Source organism: Hetaerina americana, unplaced genomic scaffold, assembly GCF_022747635.1.
Source record: "Hetaerina americana unplaced genomic scaffold, ioHetAmer1.1.p SCAF_6, whole genome shotgun sequence".
NCBI lineage: Eukaryota > Metazoa > Arthropoda > Insecta > Odonata > Calopterygidae > Hetaerina > Hetaerina americana.
This window is the reverse complement of record NW_027287205.1, coordinates 42,340,181-42,363,287: the sequence shown is the minus strand read 5'-3', so window position 1 is coordinate 42,363,287 and position 23,107 is coordinate 42,340,181. Positions and strand designations below refer to the sequence as shown.

Genomic DNA, 23,107 nt, shown 5'->3' with positions numbered 1-23,107 from the left:
CAAGAAGAACTAGGCATGGTTGTCGGAATAACTCCACCGGAGGTAGGAAAGATGAATGATGGTTAAAGAGCATTTTGACTGGCAATAGGATATTGAGGACTGTAATAGAGGAATTTAGGCAAACGGGAAAGAGGTAGGAAAAGGAAAGGCATGATGGACGGTAATTATACATGTGTTATTGAAGAAGGGTCTGTTGTGTTAGAAGTCAATCTGTCTTTGGTTAGGAAAAGCAAAATAATTTATCGTAGTTTCGTATATGACCATCCAAAAACGCCTTAAAATGTATACTGTCAAATTTAAAAACTGTTTAAAGAGAATTAATGTCTACTATGAAATACCAATAGAATTATTGTGAATACATTGAAATATATTCTACTTGATGAAAATATGTAAAAACCGACAACATATTAGTTTTCGTTAGTATAGGCTTATTTATTCAATTCTGTACAGAATATGAGAAACGGAGAGACAAATATTTGATGACGTGAGCTTTTGTTTTGTCCTGTCGGGGTGGGTGAACCGCTCCTTTTGTATTCCGAATTAAAATCAGTTTTTTTCCAAGGAAGCCAGCAGTATTTTCATTGGGAATACATAGGTTGATATTCAACTCCTTTGGTATGACATAAAAAAACTGAATTGTTATTTTCATTAGAAACGTCTAAAAATTCATAATTATTGAATTAATGTAGTTTTTCCCTTTTGCCCTTATAAATACTGTTGCTTAATCCATTGAGCTAATGAAGGGTTTAAAATTTTGTTATAATATGATAAATGCAATATATTCCTAAAATATTAAGTTAAACTATCGTTTGATGAAGTGTGTACAGTGCATAGAAAGTTTAAATAATTGCTGAAAAACCTGTTTATTTTTTCACGAATATCAATTTAACCAGATTTTATTCGATATAGATGAGAAATATCGCGCCTTTTGCCTACCTTTTAGTCCTTCATAACTTCTATGGTATCCAAATGATATTTTTCAATTATTTGCTAGGTATTTCGCTAAGACTGATTGTACGAATTTTCCAATTTCAATAGGCATCCTTACCAGCGTGTTGTTAATTTGTTTTACTAAAGTTCCCTTTTAGTTTGTCCTGAAAAGATATACATAGCTTGTAGCTTACATATAAAGATAGACATAGCTTATATAGTTCTTTGGCTCTCGGGGGCGTTTTCATGCCAGATTTTATTCAGGTGGATAATGAAATACAAGCTAAAATTACGTCATGGTTGTTCACATGAGCCAATTTCGAATCTTCCTTCTTCACATTATTTACCTACATTCGCAAATATTCGGAAAGAAAGGGTGGTTTATTTTTATTGAATCACTTGTCTAAATCATTTTATAGAAAATAATTGTAATAGCAAAAAATTATTGCATTTTTTTCTTCGAACAGGATTCAATATCCCTGTTATAGAGGAAGGGTTGAGAATTTTCAATTGAAAACAAAAATTAAAGCTCTCCTCATGCAAACATGAATATTAATAAAAATCATATTAGAGATTAGTTGAGTTGGATTTGGAAGAATTATATGAGTATCGATAATGATATTGGACAAAAATTATTAGTTCTTTAGTTGAAGTCTTCTTGGCATGTATTCAAATAAAATGTGAAATAGCACTAAAAACCCACCAGTATTTGGTGACTTCTGTCTAAATTTAACGGTACCGAGTTTCGACGGAATCCAGTTGTCTGAAGTGTCCTGTTGCCCTCGGTGCCCGAGGAAAGAGAGCATATTTACATCGTAGAACACAAGGGAAGGAAAGGGTAAGCCAAAGAGCCGTGGTAACCTGTATTAATCCATTTAAAATGGTCCGTTAATTGTGAGACCAAATATATTTTGCCATTGGGTCAAGATACTTAATGAAAAAAGCACGGATTTACGGAACACATTCATTAATTGGCTCTGTGGATCCACTGTAGAAGTTAACTCGTTTGTTTCGAGTGATATCAAGCCTTCTTCCTATAGCCTATTCGTCTTTTACATGGAAAAGTTTTGGAACAACATTTTCAGGGATTGAATGGTCAAATTATTGTTTGTTTCAACTGAGTTTCCAAAATTGCCTGCAAAGGGAGATATGCGTGTTCATTGGCCATACATATTGATTAAGGAAAGGGAATGTCATGACCTTAGTCGATCCACTTTGACTATACGTATGGTTCGGAGGTCAACGATAGGGTATCGTAGTAATTGTTTTAGTGTTGAAGTTTTCCCCATTGCATGAAATCTCTTCTACAAGCCATTGGATGGTTGCCAAGCGTGCGCAACGGACATAAAGACATCACCACATCCGAAATCCGTTACGAGAATTGAAAGTTCATTGCAAGTTTATCTGACCCTACGTATTCAAGTTAAAGTTTTCTAAACGCCTGATTGCATGTGTGCTCTTTCTTGTGAGGATTGAAGAACGGTTCAAGTGCTGTTCCCTTGGTGGTGTAAAAAATTAGAATGCTCGAGCTTAAATAAGAATGTACCCCCAAAACCCGACCAAGACAAATATATATATATATATATGTATACACACACACACATATATTTATAAACATATATAAACATATTTATATTTATATAGATATGTATGTGTATATATATGTATATATATATACACACACACATATATTTATAAACATATATATATATATATATATATATATATATATATATATATACTAGCTGAATACCCGGCTTTGCACGGGTTAGGGAGAAACAGTAATATAAATATACTACATAAATAAAAACAACAAATTATAACGTACAATAATACACTACTTCATACAAATTTAAGAATCTTTTTATTTAATACCTGTTTATAAACTACATTTTTTGTTTCATATCCAGGAGAAAGAATATATAAATTTTTAGGCGAACCTACTCTGGAGCAAGCAACATAAAGTTGCCCGTGGCTAAAACATGGCGATCTTAGATCAACACCACAAAACTTTAAAGACTGTCCCTGTGATTTATTAATGGTAATTGAAAAAGCTAGCCGGACTGGAAACTGTAATCTTTTAAAGTTGAAGGGAAGATCAGTTGGGATTAGAGGTATCCGTGGAATAAAAAATTATTTCACCTTTTCCTTTTCCAGTTAAAAAGACTGCTTGGATTATATTTTTCATTAATTTTGTCACACACAATCGTGTCCCATTGCAGAGTTTTGGTGGCTCTAAATTTCGCAATAAAATGATTGGAGATCCTACTATAAGTATAAGGCGATGTTGTTGCAATCCAGCTGGATCAAGTGAATTTGGGAATTCCGTTGGATAATTGACGGCTTCGTCAGCATCCACTACGGTATCAACCGATTTATATTCAATCACGTCTCCTGGCAGCATGGCTAGTATCTCCTTGTTAATTTCATTAACATCATCGTTCTTAGGAGCAAGAATGGCTCTTTCTCGCAACCATTCTATATTTTTATAATTTTGATTAACGTTAGGATATACTGCTTGTATCATATCGCGGACAGTTTTCACCGATACCCATAAATCTGATGACAATTTTATCATACCAGATGCTTCAATAACTAATGTATCTTCTCCAATCTCCAAAAGTTTATTTGCAAATTTTTGAGCATTCCCATCTCTTAAGAGGATTCGCATGTTTTGTTTAAGGCTAATTTCTTGGACATGATTCCATAGAACAGAATGTTTTAAACAGGCATAAATTTCATCGGCTGGAGTCGATTTTGGAATGACAGGCAGAGTTTGACGGAAGTCTCCACACAGGAGTACCAGAGCTCCTCCCATTAAACTTCAGTTTCCTCTAAGATCTTGAAGTGTTGCGTTGAGGGCCTCAAGAGATTTTTTATGAGCCATCGTACACTCATCCCATACTATCAATTTACATTCTATAAGAACTTGTGCCTGGCCGCTTGTTTTATTTATATGACTTGTGGGATTTTCTTGCCGGGAAATATTAAGTGGCAACTTAAGGGCAGAGTGGGCTGTTCTTCCTCATTCCATTAATGTCGCTGCAATACCTGAAGATGCAACGGCTAGAGCAATTTCTCCATGAAGCCTGATTTCAGCGAGAACTAATTTAATTAAAAATGTTTTTCCCGTGCCACCAGCAGCATCAAGAAAAATGATACCTCCTTCCTGTTTATCTACTTGATCCATTATTGTTTCGTACGCGAATTTCTGATCTTCATTAAGAAGTGGCTTTTTATCCGCGATGCATGCTTCTAAGTCTAAGACATTGTAGCTAGTTTCACGTATATAATCTGGATAAAATACACCCTGTTGATCTTGTACAGGTGCAAAAAGACCGAGTTCCACTAAAGTCTTGTTAACCATGGTGATACACTTTTCCTCCAAAATAATCAAAGTTTTATTAAAAATGTTGGAGTTAAACATAATATCCAATGTAGGATTTTCACTTCAAACTTTAGCCAGTATATCCTCACTCATTGATTCTTTATATTTTTCCCATATTGTTTTTGGTTAGATGGATTACAGGAGGTTATTATGATGGCAAACAAAATTCGGATTTGTCCTGGAAGAGAAATCAAACTGGCCTCTCGCAATGAGTCATCCCAGTGTTGATCTCCTTCTAGCAACCCTAAATTCTGGCTAGCTTATCTGAATGTCTCACATATTTCTCCGTTTACCGTTCTTAATTCTGCAAATGAGCGAGGTCCTCTAATGGTATGTAGAAGCATTCTTAAAAAATAACATTCGGCGTTGTTAGGATGGACTGTGTAGACTCGGCCCAATGCGTCACATGAATAAATATTATTCTATGGATCAAAGTTGCCCATTTTTCTTCTACAAAAGACTTTCCTCGATGTATTCCACGTATAATATCTCGGCAATTCTGAATACAATAGTGTTCTTGCAAAAGTATCCTGCTGGCATAGTTGGAAAAATGCTGTTTCTATGACAGCAAAAAAGTAAACAAATTACATACATACAAACAAACACTCTCCTTTATATATATATATATATATATATATATATATATATATATATATATATATTTGTGAAATTCACGGACGTTTCCGAGCAAGGACCTCCCTTCATATACATGTATTCTTAATTGGCATTTCGATTCCAAATATATGTCAAGGCACTATTGTAGTATTAAGCATGAACAAGTAAGGGAAAATACAGTAGTGAGAGTTAAGTTTTAATTAGTTACTGATTTCCTTAATTTGAGCTATGGCAGTAGACTGTGAGAGGGAAACACTGTTCTTTGAATGCAACTCTTTGGCATAACCTACGTAATTTATTTTTTTGGCATGACCCGGCAGTATCCGCGTAATATCTTTACGGATTAAAAAAAAAAATATATCTACGCGGATTTTCACGAACAATATTCTGTTTTGGCGTTTCGTCCGTCATTATAACTTTGAAAAAGATAAATATTCCATTTGGTTCCGACCGAAACCTCATACTCATTATTTTGAATATTAAAAAAATCTTTTGGCCCAAGTGGTTTCCGAGATTTTTTTGCTTGTTCCATATAACCCCAGGGATCTTATTCATGATAACGTGCGACAAGGGCGTGAGTTTTCCCCGAGGTGATTTACACCTCGGGATAACCCTTCTTTCTAAGTTAGGAATGAGTTGAGGATGGGGAGAGAAATTAACCACAGCTGAGATTCATGAGGAGAGGGAACAGGTCTTGTTAAGGAGAACACTCCTCAGTCCTTGTCATGTAACCCTATTGGGCATAATAAAAAAAGGGGTAACGACCCGCTCGAATTATCTCACTGGCGAAAGAGCGAGAGCGTAGGCCGAGTAATAATATTGTATCGATCGGGCCTGTTGGAGTGGCTTTGTCTTGGTGAAAATCTTTTGATGAAGTTCCGACATGGCTCTTTTCATTTTTATCGCATTATTATTTCATCCGTTTACTCACAGGACGCGACAGGTATTCCCCTCTATATATTTTCTCTCCCTCTCTTGCTTCAGCGCCAAGGAAATTGCTATGTCATAGTTTTTAATTGACGACTTGGCGCTCCTTCCCCACACCTTTGAGTTTCATTTTATTCAACTTATGGCGTTGAACGGATTTTTTCTGGATATTACTATGAGGTCAAAGCAATCGGATATCAATCGGGTGTTAATAAACGAGGATTTTCATGGAAAAAGATTAATCCAGAATTTTTCCCATCAATTGGTGTCGTAGGAAAGTTAAGTGCGAATTTGGTTATTACTGTGATTACGAGTATTGCTGCAGCTAAGGTTTAATTAATTTGATACACTGCACTTTCTTCGTTATCATCAAGATTTTTCGGAGAGGTGTTTTATTTTTAGTGATGACAAATTCATTTGCTAAATACATCCACTCGCTCCAATTTCGGTCGCATATAATTATTGATAAATAAAAGAAAATTATTTTATGCGCCCATAAAAAGAGTGAACTTGACGTTTAATAAATTAAAGTTTTAATTTGAACTTTTAAATTATTAAATATTTTATTAATGTTTACCTTATGTTTCTTCTAAATTAACTTACTTATTTTCTTATTCACTTGGTTATCGTCATATTTTCATCAAATAAACTGCCTATTAGCCTTTTAACATATTTCTATGCATTTCAAACGATCCTGGGATCACAAACTTGTTTTTATCATTTGTGGTTCCAAGGTAGATCTCATAATTTGAATTTCCTAATATTGACATATGTCCAATATTGAGTAAAAGCATTATAAAATAGAATCCGTTAAAAAGTAAAAATGATGGAAAGAAATGATAAAACATTTTTACCTGGGTATGAAAAATGATATTCCCCAGTATGTTTTTAAGACTTGGTTTTTTTATTTCTCGGTGGGAAAATTAGGAGGTATATGTTTATGGAATGAGGAAATCCTGAGAAGAGTCGATGCTTCAAGGGAATCTTGTTTACTAGAGGGAAAAAAGCTATGATATGAGGAAAAACAAACTGTAAACATTGAAATCGGAAGAAAGAAAAAATAGAGAGATGTATAGAAAGTATGAGTAGTGTGGGAAAAACAGACATGCATATATGTATAAACGTAAATATTCAAGGTATAACTCTTTGGAGTTATGCAGGAGATATTATGTGCTTGTATGGTAAAATATGAGATTTTGTCGTCCTTCATATAAATATGCCATTGCAGCAATTCACCCAAGGAGTGATGAATTAAATATAATGCTAGCTAGAAACCTAAATAACAAAAAATAAAAATATTTCACTTCTAAAACATTTAACGCGTCCATCAAATTGTCGGAAACTGATTAATTAGGGTAAGAAGAAACGATGGCAATATCCCTACGTACACCGGTTATCAACATGCATGGCTTGACAATAATTCTAGAGGAAAGAAAAGAGGAAATGAGTTTGTTGTATGAATTAGATCTAATGTAATGTGGTCTTGCTCGAATATCTAGCCTATGGATTATGATTTAAGTTTCACATTATCTTCATTGGGAACTGGTAAATACTCCCATAGAGAATATAAGTGACGTTGAATGCGCAAATTTATGATATATAAGAAAATGAGTAATGAAAAAATATATAAAATAGCTGAATGACGGTACTGAGACGCTGAGGGTGTTTAGCGTGATTTTTGCTAATCATTTCAATGTGATACCTATTTTTATCTTTCCTATCTCCCAAAGTATAGTATGGAAGCAAATAAACCAGCTCTTTATTTGCGCAGCAAAGGGAGTATTACAAATATCGTTTGATAAAACAATAAACACGCTAAGTATCAAAGGTCCAAAATATCTTGAAACTGGTGGAAAAAATCACGTCAGTTTGGAATGCCGTTTCTAGGACAATGGTTTGAGTTGGAAAATCTGGAAAAGGAAATTACACATTTTTTATGGAAGGAAACTTTCATGAAATTCTTTAAAAATTCCTAATCCTTTAATCGCAAATTGAAAAACTATTTGCACCGTAGTAATTCCAGAATCCCTTCACGCAGCTGAATGTCTTGCATTGAATAAAAAAAAGACTTGGTCAGGGAAAAAAATTAAAATTAAAGAAGGGAAGATCATGAGAAATATTTAAGGCCAAATCAGAGAAAATGAAGTAAATAGGAGTAAACACAACCACAAGCTATTCCTAGATATAGAAAATGTTACGGCTACCAAGGGGAAAAGGATAGTTGCATTTTATGGGCACTTGAGGTGAATGATTTGGAAGAAATTAACAAGTTGAATAGGAAGGAATCTTTTAGATAAGAGGGCAAAAGGTGTATGGCTTATGAATTTGAAAAATGTCTTGCGCGTAATAGGAATTACTGGGCAGACCATGGAGGAACGGAACGTTTTCAGAGGCAAACTGATAGGTTTCCGGACCTTTGAGGAAGAAAAATCAAAGACGTGGCAGAAGAGCACAGGAGATGGAAAGGGAAGCATACGCTAAAATAAAATGGAGTATTGGAGGAGGAAAATGAGAGAACAAATGAAAAATAGTTGAAGCAACGTATTCCGTAGTCGATTTAATCAAAAGAAGGTATATATATTTAATTGATAAAATTTCCCTATACTTTTTTTGAAGGACATTATTTGGCAATTGAATAATTTAAAAAGATTTTTGGAAATGTTTCTTGATTATTCGTGAAGAGCCGTTGTTCATCATGTTCGATCATGCTGTGTGTTCGACAATTTATGAGATTTCATTCATTACATTGTGGTATTTTAATGGTTATTTATGTTGGCAGCATTCCAACTTGGGTTTATAAATATACGTCAATGATATTGAATTGTAATCTCGCATTTATATGTGAGGTACATCCACACATTTGTTTCTCTGTCCTGCTTTGATTTATTAGCTAGTAATTTATTGAGCTTGATGGAATTTTGAATAATGTAATGGGTTATTTTGACAGCGTTCAATGATTAAGCAATTAATGTCACCGAGAGATATTTGTGAATCGTTGGCGTTAAACGTGGTAATTGTGATCACAATGCTTTCAACTGTATGAGTTGCATTTGAGAGGAACGGAAATGGATACATTTTCCTAAGCATTTTCTTTTCGTAACATGTATTAAGACTATAGGAAAGAAGTAGTTGGAAAGAGTTGAATAGGAAGCCATATTTGCAGGTGATACAACGTTGATTAGTATATCATGCTAGAGTATGTAGTTATTTCTAAACATATTACAGGATCCATGTATGAGCCAAAGGGAAAAGAAAAAATTATTAGGAAACTAATGATTTTTCAGTTGATGCGTACATTTGAATACACACTTGATGTTCAATGGAGTTCATCAGCAACTATAGGAAAAGTAGTCAAGACGTGGTGGAGTTACGCAATGTGTGTTATATATACTGTAGGATAAAGAAGGTTCGGATTTGTACTCCGTATGCAATTCACCGAGGACAGTTCCGCTACTGATTCTGTTTGCCGTTAAGAAATCCTAGATATACTAGAAACTTTATGAGCTTTCCAGAGATTTTTTTACCTGGACGAAAGGAAAATTTATCAAGTGTAGTTTTAAAACTTTCATGCTATTGGACGGTTGCGTAGATTGGAGGTTTTGGAATATGGGCGTGGAGACGGGTGATAAAGGTGAAATGGATAGACAGGAAAACTAATGAGGAAGAGCTAGTCATGGTGGGGAAGGATAGAGGATTGTTGGGAGAAATCCAAAGGAGGCAGGAGGGATGGATGCGGAGCATTTTCATTGGCAATGGGATGTTGAAGGTTGTGACAGAGGGGAGAACGTTAAGCAAACGAGGAAGGAGTGGGAATAGGATGGGGATGTTGGACGAAATGAATGGTGAAAGAAAGTCTACGGAATTGAAGAGGGGCTTCTGGTATCAGTATTGTCTGGTATCAGCTTGTGTTTTGCGAGGAGAAGCAAGTAAACGTGTCGTTGCACCATTGAATAGTCTGTGTCCATCCAAAATCTTCCTTAACCGATATAATACCAATAAGTGTAATACTGTGAGAAACAAATTTGCTCTTTTCCACAGATTTATTGTGACATACAACACGTTTCAGTTCATCGAACCATCATCAGGTAGAAGACTTCTACTTCTACCTGTTGTCTTGTTACCTCTTGTCTTGTCACAAATTTGTTTCTCATAATGACGAACTTTCATTAAATCTCGCCTGAATCTGTTGAATAGTGATTATGAAAAATAAGCAAATTTCACTAGATAACGCTAGTCATCATGGTTGTTATTATAATAATGTAATCTACCGGTTAAGATTGGTCTTGGAAGAACACAATTATGAAATAAATATCATCATGGCTATTGACAAATTAATTATTATTGGAATTCTTTTTAACAAATTGGAAGGTCCATAAGGAGGAAATCACTTGGAATAATATGTAAGTCATATTATTCCATCTTCTTCGACCTGAAGACGCCGGATGAAACTTCGGCGAAACTGTTGTCGGCTTCAAACAACAACGCGGTGAAAACCCGGACATGCAGAATTCTTCAAGCCACCGCCGCGAAAATCTACGCAGCCATACATGTAAGTCATACATGAAATTCATAAAAGGTATATTAATTGCTTCAGATGACATGTATTCAAAATGGGAATTGAACGCTCTCGTATGAAATTGAGTGGTGCCTTTTCATATTTGTATTTAGCGGAGCAATCGTGATTCTGGGGCATGTGAGTATAAATTTTGTTTATGCTTGTACTTTTGCAAAGTAAATAGTTTGTACTTCTCCTAAGTAATAAATTGACCTTTCCTTTGCTGAATTTATATGATGAATGAATAGATTAGTATAGACAAACGTGTGGTGGGCTATAAAATCGTCTCTGTCAAAATCAACTCTGAATAATCATTAAATACTTATGATATTTTTGAAAAGTTTAGTATTGTTCAAGATTGGATAACGTATAAATGCAGGAATTTATTATCATTAGTGAAATTTGAACCGTAACGCGTTTCATTAAATTGAACTGATGCTAATAACTGAGTATCCAAATCTTTGGCGGGGAACAAACCCTTGACCTTTGAGCAGGTAAGCCTTTTACCGGTTTTCCTGACCAAATTTGGGTTAGTCCAATTATCCACCATGCTTACTAGGTCGGCCGACATAATATTGCGAAAATTGCAAAAAAAACATCTTCATAAAATATCATGATTAGCTTATATTTCCTTCAAATATGTCATATGTTTATGTAATCTTAAAAAAGGTTTTCCTGATGGTACTCTGAAATGTGCTCTGGCAGGAAATAGCTTATAAAAATACTGAATTTTAATTTTTGGCTCTGCCGTAACCAAGAGAATTTGTTGGACACAAGTCATTGATTTTGATGCTCTACCTCACTCTAAGTTTCCTTTTTTCCTGTACAAACCTGTTCTTTATCGCGATATAATGTATCGCAAAACGTTATCAATTCCATTCAAATCATAAATAACGTTCTCTCTTTGCATTGTATCAATAAAGGAATTGACGTGATTTTACCTTTTTTCCAGAAAAGAGTTGTTATTGAAATTTTTTCACAGCGGAATTTTCTTTTGATATTTATATTTTTTTCCTTGGATTTGTTTAATTTTAAAATTTTTACTTCGCGATACTTATTTTTATTGACAATAAAGGAGATACTTCCATCATCAGCGCGTGACAGTAAGCTTTTGTTTAACAAAGGCTACCGAGAATACCATGCAGCTGGAGCGCCTTTCTTTTAATTTTGGTAGAGAACTGTGCGAATGAAGTCCGAATATTATCCGTTTTTGCCCGAATTTAATGGCCGCGTCTGGACACAATATCGATCCCCTTCGGGCAGTTTTATTTTGATTTTTTTTTCGCGACATGGGGTGGGGTAGTGGCCCTTCAAAACGGTGACCCATGGCAAATGGGCCAAAAAAGTGAGAGATTCTTTGCGACTCACCTCATGCATGAGGTGCCATGCGTAGCACGCTGCCACAGGAAAAAGAGGTCTCCAATGATTGCCAAAGGTGTACATGTAGAAGAGCCAGGGTGCTGGAAAGAGCAGTGTCAGCATGTCACACAGGGCCATGGCCATCAATAGGGCGTTGGTGGGTGTCCTCATGTGCCTCTTCGACAGCACCACTACGATAAGCGTGTTAGCCACTACGGTCACCGCCAGGAGTGCTGGCATCGCGTAGCCGTACATTGCCTGGAAGGGAATCAAAATTTTTAACTTCATGTTCAAAGTTAATAAAGCGAGGTCAAATAATCTCCAAAGTGGCAACCTGTTATCGTTGTAGTCATCGTACCATATTAATTTTCGTTGCTGAAGCTGAAGGTTTGTTTATCCACAAATATTTTCTCTGCAACACACTGCTTTGAAAATTAATATTATGATGCCAACCAGCATGTTATCGTTTCAAATCACGAGTCAAATTAAAATTAGATCACATTGGAGATGGAAATCGTAATATATTTTTAACCTAAATAAAATGGCCTATAATAATATGTTTTGATATGAGGCAGCAAAAAATAAAATGGGCAAAATAAATAAAAAATATGAAGTTCTATGCCTGGAGGAAGACAGAAGGTTGTTAGGAGAAAAATGGATAAGAGTATGTTAAAATAAGTACATATGGGACACACTGAGACGAAGTGGGTTGTTAAAGACTGTAATATAGGGGGGAATATTGGGTAAACATTGTGCAGGGAGGGAGGAGAGAAATTGTCATTTTAGGTGGAATTAAAGGGGATAAAAAATATATGAAGTTATCGAACAGGTTATGGTAAAATATATTTTTGGGCTTAGGGTATTTAATGTCGTATTTAACAGGTCTTATAAGTGCGGTAATGAGCAGTGCCTGGACCTGTAGCAAAATCTTTTACACTTGTTACTATGCCATAATTTAAATCCTATTATTATCATAATCTTATAAATAACAACAATTAATTATTATAATATAAGACTATTATCATAATATGGAAAATTCTAATATAATAACTGGTAAGTGCTAATAATAATGATAAATTATATTTTCTGGAACATGTTAACTTGCCATAACTTTCCTTACCTATTAACTTACACGGTTCAACGACCAGGGGGTGTGCTAAAAAACTTCCCTTTACTCTGACTATATAGAACTCATATAAACATATATAAATCCTGCTTAAAACCCCTTATTTCGAATTACCTCCACTTAAATTACTTTTTAATTATATTTCTTTTTTAGCTTGTGGTTACCAGAGTCCATTAATTAATCATGAATGGTTCTTTGCCATTAATGTTCTTTTCAAGTTAAGTTTTGGTGACAATAAGGCTTCCATTCTTTCCCCTTTTTATTTTTGATTATAATTTGAAAAAAAACAAAGCTTTAAACAATGAAACGCATGCATTTATGTTTAATTCGTTTAAATAGGAATGTATCAATCTGTACAGAGATTCATTTTGAATCTCTATATGTAAGCATAAATTTCTTATTGACCTGGTTTTAAGTGCCACATATATCATTTAACTCATTGCACATGCAAATTTATAAATTATGCTGAACATGATCTTTCATGAACTCTAGAAGCTTATATATAGATATTTATGAAAATCGTGAGAAATAATACCCAGTACGTTGCTCAAAGTTTACCAGGCACAAAATTTAGACCCCATACTTATTTCTGACAATGGTGACGCTTTAGAGGCACTATGTTTCTTTGGTGGAATTGCTCTAGAGGTAGCATATGTATTAGTATCTTCAAGGTATAGTTTTGGTAGCCACTTGGTCGTGACAAACGTTTATTTTAGACGTGAAAATATGTTCATGCTTTTGAACATTTTATCTTATCGGTATTTTAGCTATCAATTTATCAATCATTTTGGCATTAAAGTATTTAGTTTTATCTAATGGTTGCAAATGTTTTCAAGTGGCAGTATTGCATGCCTAAAATAGCTGTAAGAAATGTTTCCTTGATTGAAATTTCTTATCAATAGTTTTGTGTTCAAAAAATTAGTACATTCGAAAAATGTTTTTCTCAGGTTAAAATATTTAACTGGTGCCGTAATGTCTACAAACTAGTTTTTCTATCTTTTCTCGCCTAAGGCTTATTCAAGGTTGACTCATCGAAAAAATTCGTTGGTAAATGAATAATTTGTGATGTTTCTTGAAGAAACTCATCCGATTTCTGGGGATTTTATACCCTCACCCTTAGGGCAGCGAGCGGAATATCCTTGTCATGTTGAGTAGAATTCCGCATGTCTCTCCTCATTGAATAATTTGTGGTGACGACGTGACTCATACGCGGGCGTCGCTTTCAAATGGAAATTACACGGTGGGAGGGTCACCTAAGCGGCTGAAAACGCCGTTGAGTTGGACAGGAGCGATGGTCTCCATAACAATGGCATTATGGGTTCCCGTCCTGTGCGTGACTATACGCTACGGTGGCGCCTCTGATGGGTAGATGGAGCGGAAATTGGGCATTGTGCAAGAGTCGATTCCAGTTAGCTCGTGTCATGGTCGTGCTGCAGTGCGTCCGCAAGCCAAAAAAATGTGTGAACTGATTGAGTTATAAGTTTGCGGTCCTGACTGAATTTTACAGTTTTAGCCGAGTTACTCACTGATACACTAGTATGGCTCACGTATATAAATAGCCGGATGTGGAAAAATGGGAAAACTGAGGTTTAGAAATTATTTTTATCAATTCAATACCAAACCAATCCTGCAATATATGTAAATGAACTAATGGAAATGGGATCAATCTAGTCACAAATTAATGGCATATTAAGCTTTCATGCTTTAATAATTAAATACATGAAGTTTCCAGTATTTATGTAGATAATGTAGGAGCTATTTTTACTTTATCAAATGATTTAGTCCCGTATTAACTCTCAGTATATTCTCAGTGCAGCTCTTTAGCTAATTTTACTCTTCAAGCTCATCATTAATTCACGTGATGAGACTCAAACCTGTGGCCTTGAGGTAATCAGGCAGACATATTATCTCGCAGCTGAATGAGTTTGTTAAAAAATGGGTTTAAAAAAAATGGCATGGCTATAAAAAAATATCGTACTTAAAATTTCCATCCTAATCCAAACCATGCTTTCTCATAGTTCTCTTTATTTAAAATATCAAATTCTAAACAACGGAATTCTACCTTTTATTTCACTGAGCTACTTATTTGATCCAATTTCTCTTTATCGTATACATAAATTTTTTTTAATATCTCTTGTTAAAAGGAAATAATTAATGTTACCTAACGCCATATGGTGCAATGTACAATACTTTTAAGGTAGGAATTTTGACCATCACCATGCCCTCTTACTCTATAGGTTTCTTTAAAATTCTTTGGAATTATAGTGGCTTATGAATCAATTAGATCGAATGATATTATGAGACTACCATGTTCTTGCTTCATATGTGAGATATACTTATATATATATATATATATATATATATATATATATATATATATATATATATAACATATTCCTCATTTTGATTGATGTATATCTTTTGATTTTGATTAAGTCATATATGTATACATGCTTCTGTGAGATGTATTTTCTCCTTAGTTGGTATTTTCAAACGAAATTAATCGCGATTAGAGAAAGAATGTGTAGCTCTGTATGATCTATCAGTTGCAATCAGTATTACAATGAAACGAGGTAGGTGAGTTGAATCGTGTAGGTAACAGCACACCTGGAAAGTCCGTCCACAAGATCGTAATAGAAAATTCACATTTGTTTTGAAAGTCGGGAGATTATGCTTCTACGGAGGTTAACATTCAATTATATCAGTCGCACTGTCAAGCATTTCCCTGACGTAGTCAATCCTTTGATGTCACGTCCTTGATTATCGTAGGGCCGGGTAAAATTCCGGAGCAGCTCGACGACCAATAAATCGTATCCAGATTGACGCGCAAATAACTAGAGGGCAAAGGGAGATCAATTAACATGTTGGCCCGGTTTTGAGTGGTAGTCTGGAGTATTTGAGGAGTAGTAGTTGAGTAGTTTGGAGACGTATAAAAACGAAATTCATCAGGGATAACGTCCGGTGGGGAATTCTCCCAAATTGATGTGATCGTTCCGTACTTAGTAGTTATTAACGGCTAACATTTTGGAGAATATAGTCTTAGACGTAAAATATATCATTTTTGATATTGGAGTATTAGTTTATATTGATTATCTTAATTCGTATTCTATAATTTAAGAAAGGTTTTGGGTGGACGTAGACTAAACATCGGTACATTTCTTGGTCTCACCAAAAAGCACGCAACCTGACACCTCAAACTTCAGTAAACTGTCCTTCGATTCCTCATACATTCCATCTTTAATTCCGTTCAACACTTCTATCCTTAAATATTGATCAAGGTTTGTAAGCATGTGTTATCAAAATTAGGACAGTAATTGAAAATTGAAATGGCTGAGCTCTCAACATGAGTACTTCATGGGTAAAGCGCAATGGATGCTAGAAGTGTTGAATGTTTCTGGGTATTACTTTTATCTTTGAGGAAGATAATAATTAATAGACACATTATTTGGAAAAAGGATGATTTAGGTTAATTATCAAAGGATATTACACCTTGCCCACGTGATAGAACCGTCCCAATCACCAATGATAAAAATAACATTTTTCCAGCATAATTGGTGTTTGTCCTATCGTTCCGTAATCTTTGGTAGATACTTTCTAGCTCTTTGTCGAATGATACAACCCTAACCCTGGTCATTATTGCTTTTGAAGGATATTAAAGTGTATGATCCAAAATGGTAGACACTAAGTCGAAAATGGTCAAGAATTTCCTAATACCTGAAAAAACCGGGAGAAGTTAGGAAATGGACGGTATTTTTTTAGCAAGTCGAAAGTTGAGCTATGCAAATCGGGTGTACTACTTGTATGCTAGGGGAGCCGGAATTTTCCGATAAGATACACTTTTACGTTGCATGATCAGTTTATGTAGCCTGCAGGCCATAGAGTGTGGAAGCCCACGACAGCAAAATAAGATATAAAAATGAACGATTGATTACGTTTTTTACTTGAAGGCAATAATTATGTGCCTTATATTATGAAATTAAACTCATGGTTACATTTTGGATTGACTTTTAAAGTGTACAACTTGAAATATATCACACCGTAAAATATCTCTCTTTTATAACCGTTCTGTCTTTACGACTTCTAGTATTTGCTTTTAGATAACACGCTTTTAGACACGTGATTCCATTGGTGTGGTGTCTTTAATTATGCGTGTCACATTAGCCATATACATGTATACATATGCATACGAATGAATGTGCGTTTGCTATGTGGCGGGTTTACGTGTTTGTATGTATGTGTGTGTGTGTATATATATATATATATATATATATATATATATATATATATATATATATATATATATATATATATATATATATATATTTTTTAATAGTCAATATCAAGTAGTTAAAATGCAAGGTGGCAGATTTATTCAGAGATGGAATTGAACATTTTGTGTATCGTTATGATAAATGCCTCAATTCGAATGGCGGCTATGCAGAAAAATACTTTAAAAATATGCCTTTCAAATGTATATGGCTGCCCCATACCACACACCGTAGTGGTGGTGGCTTACAGGTTACTAAATAAAATAACATATCTAAAAAATGCGTTTATACCTACGCTTTCTGGTGCCTGTTTCAAGGCTAAACGGTAACTTACTAGTGCCTCCAAATTATTGGAAATGTAATGAAGGCACATAATTAATTTAATCCATAAATAAAATCACCATTAACAGGTATCACAATCAGACTCAGAGTATGCATACTTAATGTACTTGTAAATTGACTTGTAGCTTGTAGACCCAGGAGGTCGGGTCCGGTCTTCGTCAACTCCTATTTAAAATGCTATTTCATATGGCAGTGTGAAACGTGGGGTGTACGACCCATAGGATCAGAGAAGAAAAATTTCATTTAATTAAAAAGCATTCTCATTTGAGTAGGTTCAAATAATTTTGGGAAGTCACCTGGGCATATTCGATGGGCAGTTCCTTCGTCACGTTGAGGTAATCTTCCGAGCTGGGGGGCGGGGGCGGCGGGGGTTGTGGCCTCGGCGGAGATGGAGGGTCCTCGGTGAAGAGCAGGGGGCTGTCCGTCTCGGCTGAAGTGTTTCCGCCCCCGCCGCCACCCTTGTCCAAGGGGGACGGGGAGGCTTCTGCCGTGTCCACTCCGCGGCCCCCGGGCGTCTCGTCGGGTGGGGGCTGTCGGTGTACCACGTGACCCCTCCCACCTCCCGCCCCTTCACCACCCCTCTCTAAAGTCTCGTTTAAGCTGGACAGGAGTAGCAGATAGTGTCCTGCCACGGACATGGCCAGCCCTTGGATCGGTTTGAGCTCCAAGAGGAGGAAGGTTTGGCCTGGAAGGGATCCAGAAAAGATAGGGTTATTTTTATGGTAGGTTCGCACAGATGATTTATGTATGTTAAGACGAAAACACGTCAATCTTTTGTGTAATAGGTTGGAGTGAAAACCCAAACCGTCAATTTCATGTATTTCTACACATTTTGAGGTCTTACTTCTCTCCAACAGGATTATCCTCATCATTTCAAAATATGAGCTCAGTTTTTATTACATAGAAGCGGAAACAAATAAAAATATTAAAAAGGCTAAGAATGACATAAACATTTTGCATAAAGAAAGCTGTGCACATGAATGAAGTAAAATATGAAAATGGCATTTAAGGGCTTACTAAACCAAAGAGATAGGGAACCAAAAAGGGATTTTTAAATACTTCAATATATAACCTTAAATTCAATCAAGAGAAATCATTAAATTGAAAACAGAGCATTCATGAACGATCCTGGTTTAGAGTGTACGAGCTTCGGATTAACCTAAGTTTTCGTTTTCAACCCAACATCTGGGTGCTTTACAGCCAGCATATTCTCCTTAAATTAAGATTGATGTTTTTGGTGCATACTTTATAAATGGAATACAAATCTTGAGCGTAATAGAGACAATTAATTACCCTCTCTATCTTTCATTTTTTTCATCATGAGTAGTATGTTCACATTAAATATCAACATGGATCTTTGCTTAAAGTGCACGATAAAGAATGCATGATTATCTTTATATCACTGATGATCTCCAGTGGCACCGCATAATCCTATCTTACATCTCTTTCCGTCATTGCACAACCTGATTCTCCCTTCTCCACACTTGAAGGTGCCGTTTGATTACTCGAAGGCTTCATATAAGTCTATCACTTCAATATACTCCTATTCTTATATTATTAAAAACTTATACCAGCTTTCTTAACTCTGCTCTGAAGAATTCATTCTCAAAATCTGCAAAGCAAAATATGTATATATTCTATTGCTTCAGGCTTCACTTCGTGTTATTAATATCCATTACTAAAAAAGAAAGAAAGACTCGTACTTTACCAGTATAGTACCGTATAATAAAATCTGTGGAAAAGTACGAGTCTTTCTTTCTTTTTTAGTAATGGCAAAATATGTAGTTCGGTTAAATTTTTTCGGATAGTAAAATCTCACAGATGTGCCGATATAAAGTATTTCTGAGGGGGTTTTCAATAAAGAGCGGTCATAAAATTTTATATTTGCATAGTTTATTGTGAAAGAATTTAATAATATGTTATGGAGTAAACTTAGGCGTAGTAAATTTGTTGTTTAAATTTTATTGATACCTGTAATACGCCAGCGGCAGACGCATTAAGTTGAAACATGGTCAGTTTGCCTCTGCCCTCTTCTAATGGTGGAAAATGCTTTCCACATAAGTGTTTATTCATATTGGGGAAGAGGAAAAAGCTACATATCTGGAATAGAGGGGGGGAGGAGGAACATACTGCAAATTTATTTTCGAGAAAATCGCGATTTCACGGTACCCATCGCGCGCAAACAGGTTTTATGTACAAATTTCCTGTTATAAACAAGTACGTTGCACCCATTATTTCTAATAGCGCTCATAATACTATATGTCATTCGACGATCATAATGATCATCTTTTATATTACAGAAGCGATGTTAATGTTAATATCCCTACGATTAATGACTAGAGCTCCCGGTCCAACTTTCTTTAAAAATAATTGTCCCCGCTCTTAAAAAAAAATTAAACCACCTGGTAGCTGTGTTATTGGAAAGGGCACTCCTTAATTATTACATAGGCCTTGAATGACGATTTGTCCAGGTGAAAGCAAAATTTCAATGCTGCCTCGCGTGTTAATTCCGTCGTTGTCATAGGTGGACTGAACTGATTCTACTTGCGACGACTGCCCTGACGTAATAATGGAGCAAAATCAATAAAACTTGTTCCTATGACACATTACAAATTAAGCAAACAATATAATGTAAAATTACTTTCAGCACTTTCTTTGATAATTTATAAAGTACCCTCGCAGTAACACAGGCACAGAAACACAATAAAAGGGCACAGTTTTTTTTAGAATTCTCTCCAGCCCAAAACACACACATTAGAGTTATAAACGACCTCAGTCGTGAAAACTTATGACTAAATTCTATTGGTTCACTTTAAAGAAATAATTTTATTTGGGTAAAGGTTACAATAAACTAGGCTGTAAATAAAAATTAGAATATACAGGTGGTTCGGTTTCAATGCCTCTTCAAGTCCCTTTCCCTTTGTATAGTAATTGTTTTCACGAGAACCTTTTTCCAGAATTATTTAGGGGATCTCCTTTCCTGAGTCTTAAAAAATCCGCACTATTAACCCCACCCCCCTTTTCAACACTTAAAATGCCCCCGGTCTTTAATTTTGCATCTGAAGAATTTTCCCCCTGCCGCTCTCCCTCTTTCACGTGTTTCCTCGAGAACTTCTTTTGTTCTTGTTCTGCGGTGGGGCCTGAGGGAACCGCGCACCCCTGCGCTCCGGAAGAAGGGAAATGCTTCTCGACAACTTCTCGACGAGAAGGTCTCTCGTTAAGGCAGAGCTCAGCCGGTCCACTTTATCGCCGTCAGCAGCATTTTTTCCGAGAGAATTCCGTACCACTCGGCGACCCTTGCGTCCTTCTGAAGATTTTCACATGTCAGAACCTTTTGAGGTTACTGAATTGATAGTGGTCTTCGAGGGACGAGGTCTTTTATTTAAAGAGATATGTTGACGAAGTGAAATCGTGAACCTGAGGCGAGGATTTACTTTATCTTTTCGCAGTCCCGAGGCAGTATCACGAGGCTATCATTGAATATTTCCCCGTAGTTTACCCATCGAGGATGGATTACATCGAGAGTCGATCGAAGCATCTTAATTAGAATTTATCGATCACTTTCGGTATGTAGGTGTATCATTCATTACGTAAATGCCAAGAATTACATATTATAGCATCGTCAATACGAATTCAACGCATACAGAATGACAAAAAAGGGTATTAAGATGGTTGGAAGCAATAGAAATAAGGTTCGCTCTGATCTAATGCCCATTACAATGCAAAATTTTTCGAAGTGTAAAACTCATTCGCCTTCACCGGGATTGGAACTCGTATCCCTAGCTTTACATTGAAATGCGCATGAGTGGATGACTTCGTTAGAAGTAACTGTTGCGGCATCTCCCGCAGTTTCTTTGGATTAGTCGAGTATCTAATGGATGGAATTACTTATCACATATTTCTAGCATGAAGAGGAAGAAATAAGTAAGCCAGAATTGACAAGTTTGGGAAATGAAATTTATGAAACATTTAAGTTTAATTATTGGTAGGGTAATGCTTAGCGAATTATAATTTAATAAAAAATCTTACTCAATACCTTATATTTTTTTATCGTCTTTCAGTTTCGATCAATTTAATTAAAACTTCAGGTTTGTAACATTTTAATAAAATTTCTTCCGATAGTAGATTGTTTAAAGAGCCATTCTGTATTACTCTCTTTATTACTATTCAATGAAAACGTTTTTTTATATTAGAAAGGAATGGGTTCGTATTTTTGCAGTCTAAGCAAATTAGATTGTTTAAAATCAACTAGTATGGTCTATTTTTGGATACCAAAGCTTCATTCCTTTTTTTTTAAATGTAGTATCCTCCCAGTTATACATATTTATAGCTTTATGCATTCGTAGGCAGTGTTAGATAGTTGTTTACCGGGTATGTTCGCACGCTTTCTAGACACATATCCATAGCCATGACTGACGTGCACAGCCAGTGTTAGGCCATGTTATTTTACATGTGGCCATACTTTCAAGGAATCCTCAGATTCTACTTTTGTCTCTATCTCCCTTTAACCTCCCATCTCTCTTTAAATGGTCTGTCCTATCTGCCTTTGTGACTGTCCCTTTCCCTTGTGTATAACCATAACCTATAATGCCTCTTTCTGCTTCTCCTATCAATGTCCAACAGCGCCTCGTTTGTGTTCATCATTTCTACCCAATTGATTTTTCTTGATTCTACGTTTTCGCATCTCGGAAGCCTCTTGACCAGCCTTGGGCCATTTTGGTGGATCTTTTCAGTCTTGAAACACATAAACGGGCAATTGTAATCCCTATTTCGTTCTGATTGCGTAGCATCACACTATTTTCTATTTGAAAAGTCAAAATAATTCTATAAAATTAGCGAAGTTTATTTTATGCAGACTATAACTTTTAGTTATAAAATTGTGGTTTTTCGTTCCATGTGGCTCATGAATCCATATTTATAACAGCATTGACATTTAATAATTTCCATTGATATTTATATTTTACTTTATTTTTGGAATATCTGCTAATTGTTTCTTGAAAATTTGACTCTACATTTAAATGGGAACTCCAACGCAAATTATTTAGGTCGAAGTGCTTACTGTAATTCCAATAAAACCGAGGCGAGTGTTCCTTGCTACCTCAAAACCCAAGTGCTCACAATTAACATTCGAACTAGGCCATATATGTACACAAATAAATAAGTAAATACATAATTATCATAAAATATACCAGTTTGACGTTCGCTCTTGTTTAATTCATAGGTTAGGAGTACTCAAAAAATTAATTACTGGGTGAACGCTGTGCTCATAATTATGTACGAATGACTTATGCCCTTCAGTATTCCTGATTATCATGTTAAAGGCTTAGCGGGAAAAAATATTTCTGCATTCCCTTTTATGTATAGGATAGTATGTTAGAGAGAAATAATTGATGCTCGAAAATCTCTTTCCTTTTATTGGAAAAACAAAAACTTACAATCACTGATTTTTCGGTAAAATTGAGCCAATTAATTTCGAACCCCTTATACGATCTGACTGTCACAGAAAGGGTTAATTCAAAACTCGAAGGGGTTCAAATATCTTTTCACTATATTCCATATTCGATCTCAGTCATAATATTATTCCAAACTGTTTTCAT

At 35.4% G+C, this 23,107-nt stretch overlaps 1 protein-coding gene and 1 long non-coding RNA gene across 2 annotated transcripts in view; both read right to left on the bottom strand.

Moving 5' to 3' along the window:
* SPR (Sex peptide receptor) overlaps positions 1-17,977 on the bottom strand; it is a gene marked incomplete at its 5' end in the record, with an annotated part of 91,922 nt that extends 73,945 nt beyond the window's left edge. Inside the window, 2 exons of the mRNA XM_071594023.1 lie at positions 11,784-12,032; positions 17,807-17,977. Of these exons, the coding sequence (XP_071450124.1) occupies positions 11,784-12,032; positions 17,807-17,977 (420 nt within the window). The remainder of the gene's footprint in view (positions 1-11,783; positions 12,033-17,806) is intronic.
* Positions 17,978-18,100: 123 nt separating this feature from the next.
* Positions 18,101-23,107, bottom strand: part of LOC139695061 (uncharacterized) — a 624,365-nt gene continuing 619,358 nt past the window's right edge. The window contains exon 7 of the long non-coding RNA XR_011702263.1: positions 18,101-18,195. This is a non-coding gene — a long non-coding RNA (uncharacterized lncRNA). The remainder of the gene's footprint in view (positions 18,196-23,107) is intronic.